Below are 20342 nucleotides of genomic sequence, written 5' to 3'. Positions count from 1 at the left end.
GTTTAGGAGGTGATGACGATCGGACGGGCCCAGTTAACGATCATGGGAAATGTGCAATGATTATGGGATTTCGACCGTTTTCTCGTTGCTTCGTCCTTTGCTTCGCTTCCACCGCTTCCCTCCACACCACACCACACCCCATCTCCCTTTCCCGTCCCATCGCCCTGCCTGTTTGTTGGGCTCGTTGTCACTGGTTCCGTTCCGTTTTGCAGGCCGAGTGGATACTTTTTGTTGCTTTCCTTGCCGTGGCTGCTCCAAGTGGCTCCACTCGTGCGGGGTGTTGTGACCAGCCACTTTACCTTCTCCGTTTCCCGTCCCTCCCCCCCCCCTCTCCCAGCGTCGCCATCCGATGGAAAACGATCTGTACACATTGCAGGAGCAGCAGGAGCCGCAGCGGATCGAGCAACCGAAAAACCAGTGCGTCCATCATTGTCTCGATCGGGCGGCGGTGGATGGGTGGGTTGGGTGCGAGAGGTGGGGGGTGGGAAATCGTGTGGCCGTTGAGACCAGTGTTTGTGGCTGATCTTTACCCTTGTCTACGTACCCACAATCTCTCACACACATACAACGAGTTTTGGACGAGAGCTACATGCAATGGATCATGCAGCATAGACGCAATCGCTTGAAAGCTTTGCTCCCGATTTACTAGAAGAAACGGAACGAAAGGGGCACGAAGGGTGTGGAAGGGGAAAGTAGTTGATGTTCCCGAAAGGGGGGAGGGGGGAGGAGAGAGAGGATCGGCACAAGGAGCATGAGATCATGTTGTGAGGAGCCGTTGTTTCTCCGTGGCCGTTGTCGTAACATGCATTCGATTTCCGCCGGCTTGCGACGGTGACGCTATGACCTGCACTGTGGGCTGTGGGGGTTTCTCTTTCACTCAACCAGCAACCCCCCCCCCTCTCCACCCTTGTTCGGTAACATGGTGGTGACCAAACGTGCCATTTAAATTGAATGTGGCAAACGTGTCCGATCAGGTTCCTTCGGTGCGCTTTTGCGTCTGGTGAGGCGAGTGGTTTCGAGCGCAGAAGATGAATGGACTGGTGGCAGATGAAATATGGGCCTTTTTGGTGGGTGCAATCGGAACAGTTTTTCCGCTCGGAAGATTTGTGAAAATGGCTCCATTTCGGGTAGTTTTATTGCGTCTTAACGTTCGGCATGGAGACGGCACAAGCACTGGCAGTCAAATAACGACCGATTAAAACGTTGTTGTACTCATATTTTCAGTCACGTTTTATGGTTTGTGTGAAAGTGTTCCTGACATCATGGCTTACAGCCATATGAAAAAAGAGTTTTAATTAAATCAAACGGTAGGCAACCGGATATATAACAGCACTTGAGATTCCGATTCGATGATGATAGTAGAATATAAGTGGCTTGATCTATCTCATTCTCTTCCCAACATATTACAGAGTAAATTGTTCATCCAAAAGAATCTATCGATCAGATGTCAAGGGTTGTCTCAAAGGTTTCAAAAGCCAGAAGCATGGAATGTTACTAAAATACGCAGCACATAGCAATAATTTAATTGTTTGCTGAATATAATGTATAGATGTGTAGATTGCATCGTTGTCGAACTTTTCTATGCAAAACTGTTCAAATCATGCAACTGTATTCTTCCTCATGTGTTGTGTGGTGTTTGACACCCTTGCTAAAGGCCGTTAGGACTTTTACACGCAGCGAGAATCGGAGCGGAAATTGATTTGTGAGAAACGTACATTTCTCACTAACGCAACACGGCAGACATTATTGTTGGTTGAAATCAAAGAATGGTAGAGTTTCTTCTTTCACATGTAAATCAGACAAATTATCATTTTGGCGTAACGACCAAGTAACATTTGAACATTTTTTTATCTGATATATTGGTGCTACACACACAATAAATAGTGGATTAACCAGGTTCAAAGCGCCAATATATCCCGTGTGTGTGAAATAGAGTTGGACAAAAATTCCAATAAAGTGGATCTGGGTTCGGACGGTTTTAACAAATTTCGGACGCAGTTCCAAAGGTTCAACTCGACAAGCCGGAACCACCCAGAATCGTCCGGAATCGTCGATATTTCATTTGCAGTGACTCGCAGATCGTGGTGTGATGGATGTTCTTTCCATGCGATATGGATAGTTGTCAGTAGTGTTATGCACTCTGAAGCTATTGTTAGTCTGATTTCGACTCCGACGAAATCGGAATCACTAGCTCCACCCGGAGTCGGAGTCAGAGTTGGAGCGGTCCCAAGTGCCACAAATCCACTAAACGACCACTAAACGGGTTCTAAACGTCTCAAACTCTCAACCTAAAAGGAATCTAAAAAGACTTCGTTTAGCAGTCGGTAAACCACCGATAAATTGTAAGAATAGAAGATAAGCAGGTAGCGTCATCTGTTGGTGAGATTGTCACATAGTAGAGCTCTCCTCGCTTTGAGAGCTTCCTTCTATGTAGGCCATGAATAGATAGAGCTAGGCGAAACAATTTGCATGAAAAGGACGAAAAAATCTGGCGAAAAAATTGGCATGAAAGGGACAGCAAAATGATGAGGTACTAAACGCCATCTTTTGAGCAAACCAGTGAAGCTATGGAGCCTTCCCTTTTTCTATGGATATTTGATTTTCCAGTCTGTTAATCTGTGGCGCTTGGGGTGAAGAGTGGGAGTTGGTGACTCGGACTCCGGACGTCTCCAGACGATTCCAAAAGGCTTCGGATAATGCTGGACGGACCTGGCTTCCGAAGTCGGTTCCGAAATTTTCCGAAGTCGGATCGTGATCGATCGCTGATATGATTTTAGTACCAAGCGAAATCAATATTCAAGAAACGTTCTTTAGCATTCTTTCATATAATTTTCACGGAAAATATGCGATGAAAGTTTTGTTTATTTAATAATAATTATTATTCGTCATATTAGATGTTGTACTAAAAACTTTTCATCAAAATATGTGATTGTGTAGACGCGATCTGATGCAGCCAATATTTTTAGGGCACTATGGGCAATGAAACCAAACACAACACTCGTAAAGAAATACCGGAAACAGTTTTCGATGCATAATCTCTTATCTTCCGCTGTTGCACTTGGTAAAAAACGTGTAGTTTGTGAATTTCCAACAAAACTTTTGCAAAATTCATGTCTTTGCTCCACTTGCAGTCAAATGTCACTTCAACGGAGAACTATGGGCCTATCAGCAGCTCAGGCCTGGTCAAAACTGTCCTGGCCCGTGACAGCGTACAGGTGCACACTCGACCGCGGAAATGAGTCCAAAAAATCATTGTGACGAAGATAGGGGCATAGAATAACAGCTCAACGGCAAATCTTCGCACTGCGGATTCAACCGAAAAGCAGTAGAGAGGGCGTTTGTTGACCAGATGAGCAAAGATTCGCTTCTTGGACGTGCTGTTTGATAGTGAACACAAAATCGCCAGCCAATTCGTGTGGTGAATGATTTAAAACGATTATTGTGCGATAAATCACATCAACATTTGCTGATAAAAAACGATACAAGCGTCGGTTGCGGAAGACCCAAAACGATCTTGGAAATTGGAGTGAAGCTCTGTCGGGGTGTGTAGGTTGAAGAGTAGCTTTTAAAAACGCACACATTTAATGCGCATCAGTCGAGTGTTGTTCGTTTTTTTCCCTCTCGTGTGATAGTGTGCCAGCTGTTTACATTGCCGTTACGTTTCCGAGAACCTCCTGCCTTAGATTGCACGCATTAATCACACGATACTTCCGTGGGTGTGTGTTTGGAAGCGCAGTTTGTTTTTTTCCCCCATCCCGGAGTGCGAGTGCGAGGTGACGCGGTGGAAAATTTGGATCCGGAGCACCGAGCTGTGTGTATTGGATTCCCGCTGGCTGACGAAAAAGCCCTGCGCCATTACGTTGTAAACAAAGCCGTCGGTCGTTCGGTGTGTGCGTGTGTGTGCGTGTGTGTGTGCAGTGCGGTTACACGAAAGGTGCGTCTCTTGGAGGGTGCAGTGCGCGTGTGTGAGTGAGAGTCTTTTGTCTTTCCAGCGCGGTGCAGGGTTGTACGCGAGTGTGTGTGCGTGCAGTCGAAAGTGGTCCGAGCCCGAGTTTGTTGTTTTGCAGCGCGGCCTACGTGACGTAGCGCGCGAACGTTTTCGGGGTGGTGAAAACGCCAACGGTTTGAAGCGTACGCGTCCGTTTGCTGGCGTTCTTTGTTTACAAAACAGCACCAAACCAGCGCACTCACGATTGGAGCGGAGTTGGAGCAGCGAGCAACAGCCAAACACAGCGTTATTGTGTGCGTGTGTGTGTGAGTAGTGTAGTGGAAAAAGGGATCACGCCACAGAGAGGAAAAAGGGGGGAACTTGATCTCGCTTTCCCGTGGAGAGAGGCATGTTCCGTACGATAAATCTGTCCACCGATAAAAACAGCCTGCTGAGCAGCAGCACCAAGGCGACAATGGCCACGTCCACCAGCAGCCAGCTGTCGAAGATGGGTCCGGAAGAGCTGGGAGGTAAGTAAGCTGGGTGGGGTGGGTGGTTGGCCGCGAATGCATCAGCGGACTTTCCCCGCTCTCCCCACAATCACGGAAGGCGCAATCAATAATTTTTCCCACGCAACCAGAACGTGCGTCGTCGTCGCCGGGAGAGAGGCGATGCCTTATTGCGTCGTAGGCGATTGCGTTCAAACACTGTGTGCATGTGTGTGTGTGTTTGTGGGGGGGAGTGTTTGCCTCCCTTTGCAACGCTATTTTGTTTTTTTTTTTTGTAGGCCCCGCGCCGGTGAAGCATGCTTTGTTGTCAGTTAACACTCATCTCATCGTTGTCGTCGTTACGGTCGGCTGGCGATTCTGCGACGAGGGCCTTGATAGGGAATCTAGCAAAAAGTAGAAATTGAAACCAACCGCCGGCCTCCTTGCCTCGCACACCGGCAGCAATGGCCATTGGAATGCACTTGCCGCGTGTTTTCTGTGTGACGACCAGGCGACGCCGAAAACGCCGGTTCCGCCTGTTCTATTTCTGTTGTTTTCGATACCTTTTTCTTTTCTTTCGCGGTCGCTGTAGCTGTGTAGCGGCGATAAGAGGAAAACCAGTACACGGTGGCAATGGTCTACTGAGCACGATAATGCACGGTGTCCGACAGCCACTCACTCAGTGGGACGATGACCTTCGGTTGGTAGGAAAACATGATAACAAATACGTTTCGTGCCCAGAGCTCTGTCTCTCCTGAATTGGGTTTCCGGTAGCAGTTTCGGTTGGGCTTCACAGCGGTGAAGAAGCCACCGAAAAGAGGGAACACCAAGAGGGCACTTTTGCTTTGTCAAACCTGTTTCGAGCTTTTACACCGGCCAGGGTTTGACATCCTGTGTGAAGTCCTTTCGAGTTCTTTCGGTAGCTTGTAAGAGTGAGTCACATGCAAAACATGGGGGAATGAATTTGGGTCACGTATTATCAACAGCGAAAAAGCGTGCACAAACGAAGCAAGATATTACATTCAGGCAACATCGTTAGCAACAGTGTTGCAGTGTAGTTTTGCTGTTGTGTACGTACATTAATAATATTTGAACTGTAAGTATCAGAAACACACAAAGTATTAAGTGCTTGTTGCTTAATTACACCGTTCGCAGCAATAGAACAAAAGAGAAAAGAAGCAGATTAAACAAACAAGCGAGTTGAGGAGCGATAAGAAACCACAGGCACCTCACCACAACCATTCCATTCCAATCCCCATCGCCTGGGTGTCGCGCAATGTTGCGCAAAACTAAGGCCGCCCAGACACTTTCGCCGATCGAGCAACGGGGTGATGCAAATGGTTCGTTTGTTGTGGGCGAGCGGAGAAGATTCCAATGCCAACAGGAGGCGAGGGAGAGGCAAAGGCGCGCGATAAGAGCGAAACACGATTCGATGCTATTGCTCTCTCTGTCTCTCGCTCTACGCCGTGGTCGCTGACGCGTTCGAAAAGCGAATAAAAAAAGGGTCTTTCGATCGGGTTCGATCGGGTCACTGCTAAGGGCTGCTACGTATGGTTTGCTGATAAGATATCATGTGCTTTAACCCGACGAATGATGATGGGAGTTGTACGACGACGGCGATGATGATGGTGATGATGTAGTTGGAAACGGTTTTCCAATGATCGACTCGATCGTCTGTGCTGACGATCAGCTGTGATGACGAATTTCTAATTCGACTGTAGAATCAGGAAGAGAAGGGAATTAAGCTATAGAATCGAATAGGATTCTTCTAGATGCCGCTGTGTACTTGTATGCTTGCAGTTTGCACAGTTCCAGTAGGAAATCGGTCTAGGCCCTTCACCAGGAAAACGATCAACGATCTATGAAGAACGAACATTGACACAAACGGAACTCTCTTTGTTTTGTTTCTACTGATCGATTTCTGTTCTGGTCGCTTCACACTTTGCCACCAACTTTCCAGCTGAATCACCACAAACAAAAGACGCTTTAAAAAGGAAAGCATTTAAAATTAGCAAATGTGCCAGCTCGGCGAGAGCCATATGTTGAACTGCTCTGCCAGCGCCGTTTTTATGTCTGTTTATGTGTTTATGCACTTTTTTGCGCAGACCAACCCGCGCCCCATCAACCCGGTTTGGATGATTTACAAGCGTATATGTTTTTGTTTTCCATTGCGCCACGGCTTACTCTGACACAAACACACTGGCGTGTACTGCAAGTGTGTGCAACGCTCCGTACCAAACGCACCAAAAACCGGAAACTGGGTTGCATTTGCTCCATTGCCAATTGCACTAAGCATGCAGTGCAGCTGTGTTTCTGTGTGTGTGTGTGTTCGTATCGTGTGCACGATCGGTGAATGAACTTGCGCCGATGATGATGATGATGCGCCAACCGAGGACTTAGAGGCGCAATTTTTAGCGCCAATAGAAACCGAATTGATTGTACCTGTTGGGGGAGGGAGGGTTATTTTTATTGCATGATTAGTAGGAATTGGTTTAATTTTGGACGTAAACACGACCTACGAGCATTTGATACCGGCAATGAATGCAACGGCACACGCTCTGAAGAGGGAAACCCCAAAAATAGACCCCTGACGACGTAGTTGTAACGCTGTGTAAACAAGCAGAAAGATTAACGTAGGCCTGCGACGAGAAGGGGGCATTTTGGGCCCGTTTTTTATTGTGGCACCTTCTGGACGGAATTCGTGTGCGAATGCAACGAAACAAAAGCACGTTTTTAATGATAAGCGCCATTTGATGCAGTCTGTCCCGTTGCAATGTGGGTCATCCGTTATCAAAAGCCAGTGGTGGGGTAGAATCGTTGATTGCGTCAAAACACTCTATTTTTTAACGTAAAATTTGCCTACAATTTCGATGAGTGGAAACAGAGATTGGAAAACGCTGCTCCTCAATTTGATCGTGTTTGATCTTGTTCTGCAATAATGTCGCCTTGCTCTGTGCTACACACACACACAAACACCAGTCTCGCCATCGTCAGTCAATATTAACCCAGATGACAAACGTTCAAATGGTCAATAAAAGTGGGACATCATCATCATCACCATCATCAGCGAATGTTCCGCCACGTTCTCCAACACAACACAATGCCACCACTCAAGGAAGCGTCGTCTCCTTCCCATTTTGCGCGGCATTCGGTGGCGTTGTTGATGGATGCCGTGACACCTGGCCCAGCCCCCTCCCCTTCCACCAGCGTGTGTTGTTTTGAAAGAAACTGCGACGAATCTGTGACGGTCAGTTTGCCTCTCGACCGAGCACATACCCACACACCTGAGTCACCCCGGACACGGGAGCTGGTGTTGTTGTTAGGTTGGATTTTAATAATCTCCGGTGCAAATTGCAGCTGCAGTGCAATGCAGAGTGCGGTAATGGCGGAATTGCTTGCCCCCATCCCTTATCACGCATTAATCGTTTGGCTGATGGGCGAATGCACCCCATGCTCCTTGCTGGGTGATGAAAGGGACGAGGAGTAGGACGGTGCATTGTTGTTTGTGTGGCGAGCTTGTGAGAGTTTGTACATTTATTTGTATACGAGATCAGGTCCCTCGGTCGGTCCAGCCGAGTCTAGACGGGACAGAGATTTATTGTCGGCTCTCCTTCACGGAGGAAAGAGTGTTTTGGAAGCGGGAAGGAAAATCGCTAATTCACCCACGGCGCTCTACTTCGCAAATGTCCATTTTGCAAGGCGCTAGTAAAAAGAAGAAAACGGTGTATGTGTGTACATTGATAGCGGTTACGCTTCGAGCGAGACCAGCGAGACGTTTGCGTTTTGAGTGTGTGTCCTCTTGCTGTTAGTTTCACTTGTCCAGTCTTGGTGGACCCTCCAAATAAGACGAGCGGTAGGCGGCCACCCCAACGCAACTGGCTCTACACTGATAAAGAAAAGGTGGTGGAGGTTCGTTTCTTTTTGGGCAGTTTGTTGATGTTACGTTCGTTTTCTTAAGTCGTCGGTGGGTTTTTGTTGTTGTATGGTTTCATATGGTGTTGTTGTTTCACGTACTTCGCGCCTTCCGTTGGTCGATGGAGGTAGATAACCGCCACAGAAGAAAAAAAAACATAGAAAACCTCCATCAATACCGACCAAGGATGGGGGAATTGAACTGAGTAAAGCGTTGGCTAGTTTGTTTTGTTTTACAATTTGAGTTTTTTGTGTGACTGGTGGTGGTTTGAAAATGAGGTCAACACACATTTGAAGAAGCGCATACCGCTGTGAATTGTGAGTGCGAGTGGGGATCGGGTGGTGGTAATGTGTGGTAATGTGTGTCTTGCAACGAGTGTTGCCTTGTGCCTACCTACGGCTCCAAAAGTGCGTCGATGCGTCGTTGAGTTGGTGTTACATTTTCCACATCGAGGGGGGGGGGGAAGGTGTGAGAAGAAGCGTTTCATATGCGTTTGATTTGAAGGCCCCAATCGATTGATCGTACGATGAATGGAATGTAAACACCATTGCAGGAGAGCATAGAGAACGCTTTTCCATTTGATTTGTCTCGAAGAGTGCCCAGTCCAGTTACTCGCAAAAACTCTTGTGTAAACACACAAGCAATGAACTGCACCAAATTAATTATAATTATTCTGTGCAATTGGTCAGAGCAGCATAAAAAAGGGAGTGATGAGTAAGCTAATACGGTCAATTTCCTTAATTGTGCTAATGTCTCATTAATAAGGGAGGGGATGAGAAAAATGGGCGTGCAACTGCAATGGCAATTGATTTATGTTTGTGTCATTTACTTCACAAGTGCAACGGAGAGCTGCAGCGCACAGTCATTGGAAGAGGTGCAAACCCATCATCATCATCAGCATGTGGTGCATGGAAATTAAAGCTTAAACTACGTACAAGAAGGTGTGAGAGTAATCGTCCGAACGGGATGATGGTGGATTGGTTCAATCGAAGCGTAGTAATTAATTAACTACGCCTGCTTGCCGGATGCGTTTCCGTTAATTTACGTCATGAAATCGATGCGACATATCTAGTGATGTGCTGTCTGGATGTGCTTCCATGACTCCGACTTTGATTATTGGTAGTCCGATTCCAACTCCAGCAAATTCGGTTCCACCCAGAGTTGGAGTTATCTAGAGTTGAAGACGGATGGAGATGGAGTCGGCTCAGGGGTTGGCTCAGGATGACTCCACCGGCAACTTCTGATATCTCCGACTCCGACTCTGGATGACCTCGATTGCGACTCCAGATGACTCCGACTGTTACTCCGGCTGATTTCGACTCCGGATGACTCCGACTAAGACTCTGGATGTCTCCGACTCCGACTCTGCATGACCTCAACTCTGACCCCAGATAACTCCGACTCCGACTCTGGATGACCCCGTCTGTGATTCCGAATGATTCCGACTACGACGCTGGACGTCTCGTAGGTAGGACGTAGGTCCCAATTTTTTGGAGTCATAAAGGATTCGCCTCCGGATTTTTGCCAACTTTACTCATCACTACATCACGCCGAAGTTCGCGCTTGGGTCAGCAACACCTTGTCTCAATGTCATACATCCATCTCTGCGCCATCTCTCATACGATGGTGTGCCGACAGGGGCTGCATGACTATGGAACGGTTCATAATCAATCGATTCATTTAATGACTCGATGGAACTGTAGTTCATAACCCCCACCTTCAATTTCAGTCTGGCTTTTCACCGTCACCTTCGCAGTCTGGCAGGATTAGAAAGATTAGAATGCAATAACTTGTGATCCACGGTGTGATGCGGTGTGATCCACGCATGCATCCAGGCACTGGCACAACGTGGTAGTAGCGCTGGACGTGCTGTGTTGAACTGCCAGTCTATGTTTCCTTGAACTTATCGGCATCGGGGCCGGGACGACCGGGGGGTGCGGTTTGTTTTGTAATTAAACTTGCTCGCGAGCGCACCATCAGTCTAGACAACGGCCAGTAGCGCTGAACTGCCGGTGTGTTGTTGCTGCCTCCTGGTGGTGGGCCGTTTCACTAACTTGTTTCTAATCCCTCAGTGCAGTGTCCGTACATCGTGGACGTGATCACGGAAGCACCGAAGTGGCAGAAAAAAAAGAAGGAATGATTTACTCTCGAGAGGTGTAGAAATGGCACACATGGTTGCTCCCTACACTCACGGCCAGGCAAGGCGGTTATTGCCTCTTGCGCGCGCTGATGTCCGTGTGGGGGTGGATGGGATCAAGCTTGACCTACGCCAACACAACGCCACAAGCGCCGCATTGGCTTCCTTGGCTGGCTCCCTGGCGTACGTGCTAATGTGAGCACACGAAAGCGCATTTGCAATCAAACGTGCAAACGTGCAATGCGCGCAGTGATTTGTTTGTTTCGTGGCTGGCGACAATAAAGGGTATTCCCCCACATCACGAACACACTAGGATGGTTTGGCGTGTTGCCTAGAATTTACTTGGGATGTACCTTTTCTTTCCGTTCATTCATTCACAGAAAGAGAGTGGAAGTTTCGGCTGTGATTAGACGATTTATTAATAGGTTGCGACAACATACGGGAATCGGGATTTTTTTTTGCTTAATGAAAAGTGCATCCAGTCGCTTCATGCGAAGAAATTTGTATGCGCAGTCTCCACTTTGTCGACGAGGCTGGTGGCCCTGGAATGTAGGACAAAGACATCCCAATTGAACTGAACTTTTCATGGCGAGTTTTTTTTACGACCAGACAACAAGGAAAATGGTCTTTGTTGTCCTGGTTTGCTTTTGCTTCTCTTATTCCGTGCGATAGACAACACGCATGCATCGATGGTCATTGACGTGTTTTCCATCGTTGCTCCCGTCACACTGGGAAGGATGTGTGTTTCCTTGCGTCTTCGACTGGGGTCGAACGGATTGGCATATTATGGTGTCTGTTGTGCACCACCACGTCGGCGGTGTGCAATTGACGTCATAGACGCTGGGGGAAAGGGAACGTAAACTCCCCTCGGAACGGTGCTGGATGATGCGGTTTGTGGTACATTGGCTGGCTGACGTCTTCCCTTGAGCTGGTAGTGTGTACGAGTTCTTGTAGCTTCGTATACTCCCGTCAAAGGGTAGAGGGAATATTTACCTCTGTTCTACTTTGTTTACGTCGCTTTGTGTCCCCCGATGGTGCCGCCAATGCAGTGCTGGAAGGGAATAAGGTGCTAAAGGAAAACAACACGCTATACCACCTCACTGCACTGCCTCCAACATACATAGAAGGTGTTATTTTAGCGCACAATCGAGCTATTTGTTTGGTTCTTTCTCTTTTGGTTCGGCAGCGTCGGCAGTGGGGGTTGTGAAGCGGTACTTAAGATATTACTTTTGTTGTGTTTCCATTTACTGCGTTCTATGAAGGCAGCAGCGGTGGCGTGTTATCAGCCCTGTTTGATGACCTTAAGAGTCTCGAGATGTTTGAATTTCAAGTTGAAGTTCGAGTTGTATGCAACCTATAGAAACTATAGGTACTTGACTATTGCTGGTTGAATTGTACAGTAGCTTTGTTTTGATTAAAGTGTAGAAAAAACAATAATATTGAACCAGGAATAAAACCAACAGTTTGTGTGGAAACAAAACTATCACGTCTGATCGTGGCCAACGTGGTCACGTAATAAAGCAGATGGTAAATATCGTTTACGAGCCACGCAGCCGTGTGCATCGCGATATAAAAAAAACGGGTTAATTACAGGCCTCGTGAGTAAACACAATTACTAAAGTCTAATGAAACAGCGGATAGGCGACAAATCCAGATGGCGATTGTATGTGTTTTTCCTCTTTCCGCCAGTGGAGGGTGTATGTGTGTGTATGATGCGATTTCCTTATAGAATCGTGTTGTTGGAGGTTGAGCTGGGATTTATTTATTGGTTGTACGGTGTTTGTTTCTTGATGCTTTTTGGTTTCGGCCTACCTTCACATTGGAATGCACGTGAAACTCGCGTGGCATAGAAGAGTAGGTAGCAGTAGTAGGGGATCATGGATAAAGCTGTGTTAGTGTTAGTGAGGTTGTTAGGCCTGTCTATTTGTTTACCAAATTTTGTTCGAATTTGGAGGGGGTTGTAGATTAGTGTGTGACTTCTTCACGAAGCTGGTATTGGTAAGGCAGCGATGGTGACGAAGAATTTTGGAATAATATTTTACTGAAGTTGCTTTGAACATAATGCCACATTGTTCTTTTTTCTAACCACGAACTTGATGCTCTTCCCTGAGCACATTCATCCACGGCCATTGGTGAGTTATGGAGCGAGCGGGTTTTAAGTTCTTGAAATAAGTTCCATGGAGATGACCTACATTTAGTGTGTGCGTTTGTGTGTCTAAGTTTAGCTACCAATAGTTTAGCAAACAATGCCCCAATACAACCAGTGCCGGTGTCGAAGAGGGATGATCGTCTTGAGCAGGGTTCCTCGCTTGCTGCACTCTAACGAACGATTCCACCATTACAAAGGGTGTCGTTGTGTGGCGGACGACGCGTGTTCTAGCGCATTTGGGCATTGAAGTGTATCCGATGCGCAAACTCTAATGGTACATTGTCTATCCAAACCATTCATCCTCCAACGGAGCTCTCCCCTTCCATCCTTCCGTATCGTTCGTACTTCCAGCAGTGTTCTGGTGCTCTGAGTGCACGACACCCCAGCACACACTAATCAGTATTCCGAGCTGACCTGACCGGGCAGTGGAGGAGAAGGAAACGAGCTGCTTAACCAGCGCGCTGCGCGCTTCTTCGTGATAAATATTAATTTGTGTGTTGCCCTTCGGCTTAGCCTAACGGCAAATCACACACACACACACTAACAGGGGCAACAAAACGTGAAACTAAACGAAATGCAACAACAAAACACAACGAACCGAGCTCGACAACGCTGGGGGACGACGACGCTGTAGACCTTGAGCTGGGGCAAAGCGCATTCGTGGCTGGGATTGTGAGCGAAATGCCGCTCCCGCGTTTCACGAATCAGGGGATGAAGAAGAAAATGTGGATAAAAACACAAAATGGATGATGTTGGTGGCGTTGTTGCCAATGTTTCAAGGTCACACCTGTTGTGGGGGCTCCTCCACATCCGATCCGATCGTACGGCCGGAGGGGAAAAAGGTTGCACAATTATAATTCCCATCTTCCCGGTTTGCGCAACGTTACTCGCATTTGCCATTTCTTTGCTTCTTCATTTTGTTTTTTTTTTTGTGTTGGTTTGTCGTCATGCTTTAATCTCCACATTTCTCTTGTTTACATTTACGCGCAGAGTCCTGGATCGAGCTGTCATCGAACACAAACACGGGTGGAGCAGGAGCGACGAGCGGATTAGTAGGCGCAGGAACCACCGCTGCTGTTGTTGGTGGTGGAAGTAGCAACAATTTCGTCCCCACCGGCACCACGATGCTGGCCGGTGCTGTTGGCACGAAAAGTCCGGACCGGACGACACCGCTGGCGTTTGCCTCGGTCGAAGAATACATAAGACTGCTGCGGGAGGCTCAGCGCGACGAGTCGAAGGAATCGAGCCGGGTCGCGTCGCTGACGAGTACGCGCAAAAACTCGCCCCGCGGAAGTCCCAAATCACCGCCCAACAGTCCAAACACGGAGCTGGCCGCCACCGAGGAAGATCTCCGGAATGTCTACATCAACTACGTCAACAAGGTAACGCTAACGCTTCGTGCAGAGCGTGTACGGTTTGATAATCGGATGCTGTGGGCAGAGAGAGAGAGAGTGTCAATGCGAGGTGAATGGGGCGACATTTCAAATGTCAAACGGAAACTCAACCCCCCAAAACGCACACACACACACACATTCACGCACCTGCCTGCCCGTTGGGTTGGTTGACGTAATGTGAGAGGCCTTTCGGTTGCGGTGTGGCATTGTTTTTGGTGGTTTTGTTTTTTGGTTTTCAACCATTTGGTAACATCATCCGCCGAATCAGATTCGTGGCGAGGTTTTGTTTGCGGTCAACTGGAGCGTAACAAAGCTGTCGGGGGAGGGAGATAGATTTCAAGCGCAACGGAGCTGTTAGAATGCAAAATGAGGGAATCCATATTAGTTTGAGGGAAATTGGCGACCTTCAGTTGGAAGTTTTCAAAGCGATTGTTTCTACTCCAAACGGTCTCGAATGGTGCTGCAACACAATATGGATGTATCGACATGCTCTCTAATTGCTTTGTGGTGCTATCAGTTGTTTTATATCGACAGATGTAAATGGTGTTGTTGTTGTTGCGTCAACTTTCGTTCTGCCCAGCCACACAGTCCCTGGCACAAGTTGGCGATACACAGCACCCTTCAAACGAACGAAGGGGATCACGTTCCTGTCGTAGCCTATGTTTGCGATAATCTTGCTAATTAACTGAGAATTTATTAGAATTGCATAACGTTGTGCGGGCGCTGATAGAATTGGCGGGACACGGACAGCACGAACGAGCACGATATTGCTGTAGCCAAACCGGATGAAATGAAGCGTAATAATTGATTGTTTTTCTTTTTTTACAGGACGGTGACATTGTGAAAGACACAGACTGGGTGTGGGATTGGAGCAGTCGGCCGGATCAGCAACCTCCAAAGTGAGTGTCAATTGACGCGCGCGCGCGTGTAATTCTCTGCTGCTAATCTAATGGAAACACTTTTGCGTCTGTCTGTCTGCCTTTCACAGAGACTGGAAATTTGAACATCCCAATCAGACGCAGGAAGAGCGAAACAAACCCATCCACGCCGGCTACTCAATACGGCAGGTCCGTGTTGGGAAGAATTCCCTGTTCTCGCGAGAGTTTCTATACTCGATCGTGCTGACGAACGTCCTGTCGCTGCTGCTGGGTGCAGGCATTGGGTGAGTTTTTTTAAAGTTATTTGGAGGCATGGGAGCTTAAGCGGATGAATGCTAACGTGTGATTCGTTTTGGTTTTTATTCCAGCGCCTGGCTACAGAAACGAGGTTTGTTGCTAACTCGCGTCTCGATCGAGTAATGTTGCACCCGAATGCAACTCGAACCGACGAAACGCAATTTGGAGTCGTCGTCGTCGCTTGTTTGGGAAAACGCACTGTGTAGTTGATCCGTATTACGAGCGTATGCGTGTGTGTGTTTCTGTGCTGACGATAATAGTAACTTTACCCTGAAATTGGCTTCAATGCAGGAGACATTCTAACAACCCACACCAGCAGCGCAGTTCCCCAATAACACTGCTGTACTGTGTGTGAAAGTGTAGTGCAGTAGAACGCATTTATTTTGTAATCACATTCGAGGAAATCAGATTGGTTAGTGGGTTATATCATCCAGGTTCAGCGTCTCAATTTTAAGCAGCGAAAGAGAAGGGGCGTGCTTTACGCAGCAGACGACACTGATGGAGGAGGATAGTTGGCCAAAATCATGGTTATATGTGTGGAGCATTAGAGGATGAAAGAGAGGAAGGAGTAGCGAAGATCAATCGTAGAAGCCCGCACTTTCGCGTGGAAGAATCTTATGGTAGAGGAAAATGTGTGATTAAACCAAAACGAACGCAAGAATTTGAACACGTTTTAGCTAGGATGGAGTGAAATTCGGACGGACCACGGGGGCACCAGGTGTCAGCAGACATTCAGTTAGACGATTCGATGGCGATAGAGGGAAAGTTGAGTGTATTTCTTTCGATAGGCTTCAATTCTAGAGGAGGAAGTGAGAGATAAAGCGAAGCGGTGATCAACCGCGTGCATTAGGTGAATATAGAGAAGAGGATGGAGAGGATGTTAGCTTTATGAGGAAACAATCAGAAAATGAAAGAGATTATACTGGCCACGGGAGTCTGGAGCGGTGTGTGTGCGCATTGAGGAAGGGGAACAAGAAGTAAGATTTCGAACGATTTCCGTCAAGGGCCATGTGTCAAGAGGGTGGCGTTTGGAGCGACACAGTAGATTTGATTTGATATAACGATCATGGATAGAGAGGGAGTGTGTGTACGGAAGCAATGTAATCCATTCGAGTAAAATTCCATTTTTTCATACATTATGTAGCGGACAGTTTTTAGCCGTGTTGTGCTTGTGTGTGTGTTTGCAGGTGGTTTTGATTCCCACATACCACAGCAACGCACAGCAACGACACGAGCCGCTTACAAAAGCGACAGGCCAAGAGAGAGAGAGAGAGAGAGAGAGAGCAGGAGTAGAATTAAGAACACGTATACACATACCGACCGGAAACGGAACGCGCGCGCGGATATTGTCGCGACAGGATATTGCTTTTCGAATGTTGAGCTTGATTTTCTTTTATAAATTAGCTACCGCTTGTTATACTTTATAACCATTTTTTTAATAGTTTCTGTACGTTTTTTCTTCTTTCTTAAAATGTCGCACGTTTTTATCGTAATTTTTTTCTATCCCGAACGGTAGCGCCACCTAGCGGGCTCGGTTGTCGATTCGCGCGGGCGGCATCTAGCGGAAGTCGATGGAAGTAGTCGAGCAGTGGCACTGTCGACACGAACCATCTGCTCGAGCAGTTTCGTTTGAAACCGTCGCTACGCAAGGGGCCGTTGCGCCGGACCGTTGGGGATTCGAGCTTGATTCGTGCGTTTAAAAATCGTTTATTAATTTTTATGTTTTACTTAACATACTTAGACAGTATCAGGATGATTAATATTTATATTGCTTGCTTAAAACTCTATTGTTTTGATTGTGTCGCTTTGTTTGCTACGTATCCTGCGTATCTTCGTCTATCAAATCTGCGTCAAACATCTTGATTAACATCACACAAACACCCACACACACCTTTACTGAATCTGCGGATTCATCTCCCGATGCCAGCGTGAACATATTTGATGGCCATCATTTCGCTAGGAAGCGTAGGAAGGGGATCCCCATACAACACTAATTGGTATTTGTAATTCAAACGACCATTACTTTGTATTATTCCTTAAGCATTATACACATGAAATAATGAAATAAATATGAGAAAAAACGAACAACTGGATGATCGCTTATTGTGAAAACGTTATGAAACCTCATAAAGGCAATTCCATCTGTAAAGGGCGCTTGTGAGCAAAGAGGCGAAGAAGCGATTCGAAGCTTATCTCTCTAAGGAGCGCGCTCCGAAAGGAAGGATGATTTCTTTGCTACCGCACATTGCACGCTTTTGTTTGGAATGGAATGTGTTTCTCTTGCACGACCAAAAACGTTGCCCACGCCCTTACTCGAAACCGTCCCGCGTCCGTCTGTTGCTGGTGGTTGCAGCATGATGATGGCAAGTTATTGGGAATGTTTCATCGGTCGCTATTAGATACCTGAAATTGAAACCGATTACGCTTTCGGACCCCATGACCAATGATTTCCCAAGGACATTCGGGTGCCTCGTTCAAGCTGCTCCGTCGAAAATTCCGTTGCACTGCAGCACAAGCAGCAGCAGCAGCAGCAGCAGCAGCAAGAAAGGGGACCAGGTTTAAGTTTAAGTAGCTTGTTTGTTGCGTCGAGTAATTGAATTCGACCGAACACAAGGGGCATTCCCTTCTCTTTCTCTCTTTCTCTCTATTGAGGAATGCTGCACCTGGAAAACTGGGCAAACCGGGTTGCAGGAAAGAGAGAGAGAGAGAAGCATGAACTAAATATTATCAACGATAATCAAATATCTTTCATTTTCGACCATGCTCGAACTCAGCTCGGTCGGGTCGGGCCCCGTGGGTCAGACCCCTTTGGGGTGCACATTCGATTGTGTTTTACTAGCCTCGTAATGAAATTTGCTCGGCCCGACGACGACCAGAAGACAAGACAACGGAACCGAGCCGGTCGAAGATGCTGCGTGGAAAATCTGTGTGCGTGCGTGGACACAGAACCGACCCCGGGGGCACCAACGCAGCAGCAGGAGGAGGAAAAAAGGTGAGCAACCAGCAACGCTTCTGTTTGGGCTTTCTTCGCTTTCGCTCGAAAGCTAATTATAAGGGACAATCAAATTTCGCCCCGTCGATCGCTGAGCCACATCTTTGGGGACGGGCGGGCGAGTTATTTTTAAGCTTTGCCCCGCCCAGTCCCGCGCAGTGATGAAACGCGCAAGCAAGTGCTGTTTGCGTTTGCTGTTCGCAGGCCTTAGTTTGTACGCGCTGTAAACGCAAACCTGGTAGCTGGGATGATTGATGGGAGAGCCCAGCGCTACTACTTCTACTACTACTACTACTACTACATACTACTGACACTCACCACGTGTACACCCTGGCTGAGAGTGAGGTCTAGAGAGGGTGCTCGTTTTGCAATCAGCCTTGATTACGCTTATTGACATGTAAATCATCGATAATTGACTACGCAAGGCAGGCTGCACCATGTATATGTGTGTGTGTGTGTGTGTGTGTGTGCAGTGCGTTGCACAAATTAATCGATACACATAAATCAGGGCCACATCTACTGCAACGAGAGAGAGAGTGTGTGTGTGTGTATATGAACGGAACACGTTGCAAGGATCCGGCCGACTGTTTCGCCTGGCTTGTTCGCTCGTTCGCCGTTCGCCAGGATCCCGGTGCCCACAAATTGATCAAACATTCGATGGAAATTAAATCCGGGCATGCAATTGCCACGCCGTCCGTCGCGTACTGCTGGCTGGCGGTGGTGCTAGCGAGGACTAGGACCCTCTCCTCCCCTCCCCTACCCCCTCGAACGCGATGGTTGTTGATGCTTTGCGTGCAAGGAAGCTTGTAAGTGACCTCCTTACAGACAGACCAACCCGGTCTGTGTGTGCGTGTGTGTCGGCAAGGATGGATGAGATGTGGGCGTGCGCTTCGGTGAAGTGTTTGTGTGCTTCGTTGTTCATGTTTGCCTCGTTGATTTACCAGCCCGAGCGCTATAAATCTCGTCTAATGAACGATAACGCCCTCTCTATCGATAAGAAATCAACCGGTGGAAGTAAGTAAATTTACATTACGGATACACACACACACACACACACAGAGGGCCAACATTCGTGTGCCTGGCGCGATCGAGCGAGTGCCCTAGTGGACCAGGAAGCGGACCATCCCCCACTACTCCGCAAGGAGGTTCCTTATTGCTAATTAAAGCTACACTTGTACGCCGGCTTTCGGCTGCGGTGACCGGAAGTCAAATGCGAAGGGAGGGCCTCGGGGTTACCTCGCGCAGAACACGGTGCTAGGATGCAGTCGGTGGGAAAATTATGACTTGGAGCGATTTACGATCAACCTCCCGGTTTAGTGTGGGTGTGGAGCTTTCTGTAGTTCATTGGTGCAGGCATGAAAAGTTATGCCCGATATGCTGGCCGTTGGCTGGCTGTGCGGCCAGATCGGAATAATGAAAGTTAATGAATCGGAATCGGAATAGGAAGAGTCTGTCTTCGGGAAGGGGAAACAACCTCACGCACACAAGAAGAGTGACGAAAGCGATGGCAACATCGAGCGAAAACGGCTTCTTGGCAATTAAATGATTGGCTTTATTGGAGTGTCGGATTGAGCTTTCGAGAAATAGTGACTCAAAAAGCTAATTGCTGCAGCACAGGGAAGCAATTTTCTACGGAAGAGCTGTCCGTTGAAGAATGTCTGTGAAGAATGGTTTCTGATTGACACTGTCACACAACTCTTGGGCATGTGGTTAACAAAGCATACTAGATTGACAATGTAAGCTAGCTGGAGGTGGCCTCCAGGTGAAGGGAATTACTATTTTCGAGGACCTTGCAGTGTTTCGCTCACTATTGTCACTCATTCTGTGTCGAAGAATCCGTCACTTGCCAAGCCAAACCGATGGAATGTATAGATTGGTAGACATTGAGGACAAACTGATTTGTGGGACAGTGAGGTACATTGAATGTTGAATTTTACATCAGTTGCAGCCGACACGGTACGCTTAAGCCAAAGCGAACACACAACGAGGGAGCTTATTTGCCAGCGAAATAACCAAAGTGAAGAGACGCTTTGGTGACAGTTATGCAAACATTCTGCAGCACCACCGCATACAGCGAGCTTTGGCATGCTGTCCTGGTCGCATGTAGCCAGGTCTCTGTAACCACGTCGCAGTGTCAGGTCAATGTTGAATAATGCAGTGGATGGT

At 47.6% G+C, this 20342-nt stretch overlaps 1 protein-coding gene across 1 annotated transcript; it reads left to right on the top strand.

Moving 5' to 3' along the window:
* The first annotated feature begins 3232 nt into the window (after positions 1 to 3232).
* Positions 3233 to 16473, top strand: LOC121587857 (BCL2/adenovirus E1B 19 kDa protein-interacting protein 3). The gene is made up of 5 exons (XM_041905076.1): positions 3233 to 4458; positions 13606 to 13997; positions 14838 to 14908; positions 14998 to 15171; positions 15256 to 16473. The coding sequence occupies exons 1-5, from the start codon at positions 4338 to 4340 to the stop codon at positions 15305 to 15307; spliced, it is 810 nt and encodes a 269-aa protein (XP_041761010.1). The 5' UTR covers positions 3233 to 4337; the 3' UTR covers positions 15308 to 16473.
* Positions 16474 to 20342: the final 3869 nt, after the last annotated feature.

This window comes from Anopheles merus, chromosome 2R, assembly GCF_017562075.2.
Source record: "Anopheles merus strain MAF chromosome 2R, AmerM5.1, whole genome shotgun sequence".
In the NCBI taxonomy this organism is placed as follows: domain Eukaryota; kingdom Metazoa; phylum Arthropoda; class Insecta; order Diptera; family Culicidae; genus Anopheles; species Anopheles merus.
Note: the sequence above shows the minus strand (reverse complement) of the source record. Positions and strands in the feature narration are given on the sequence as shown.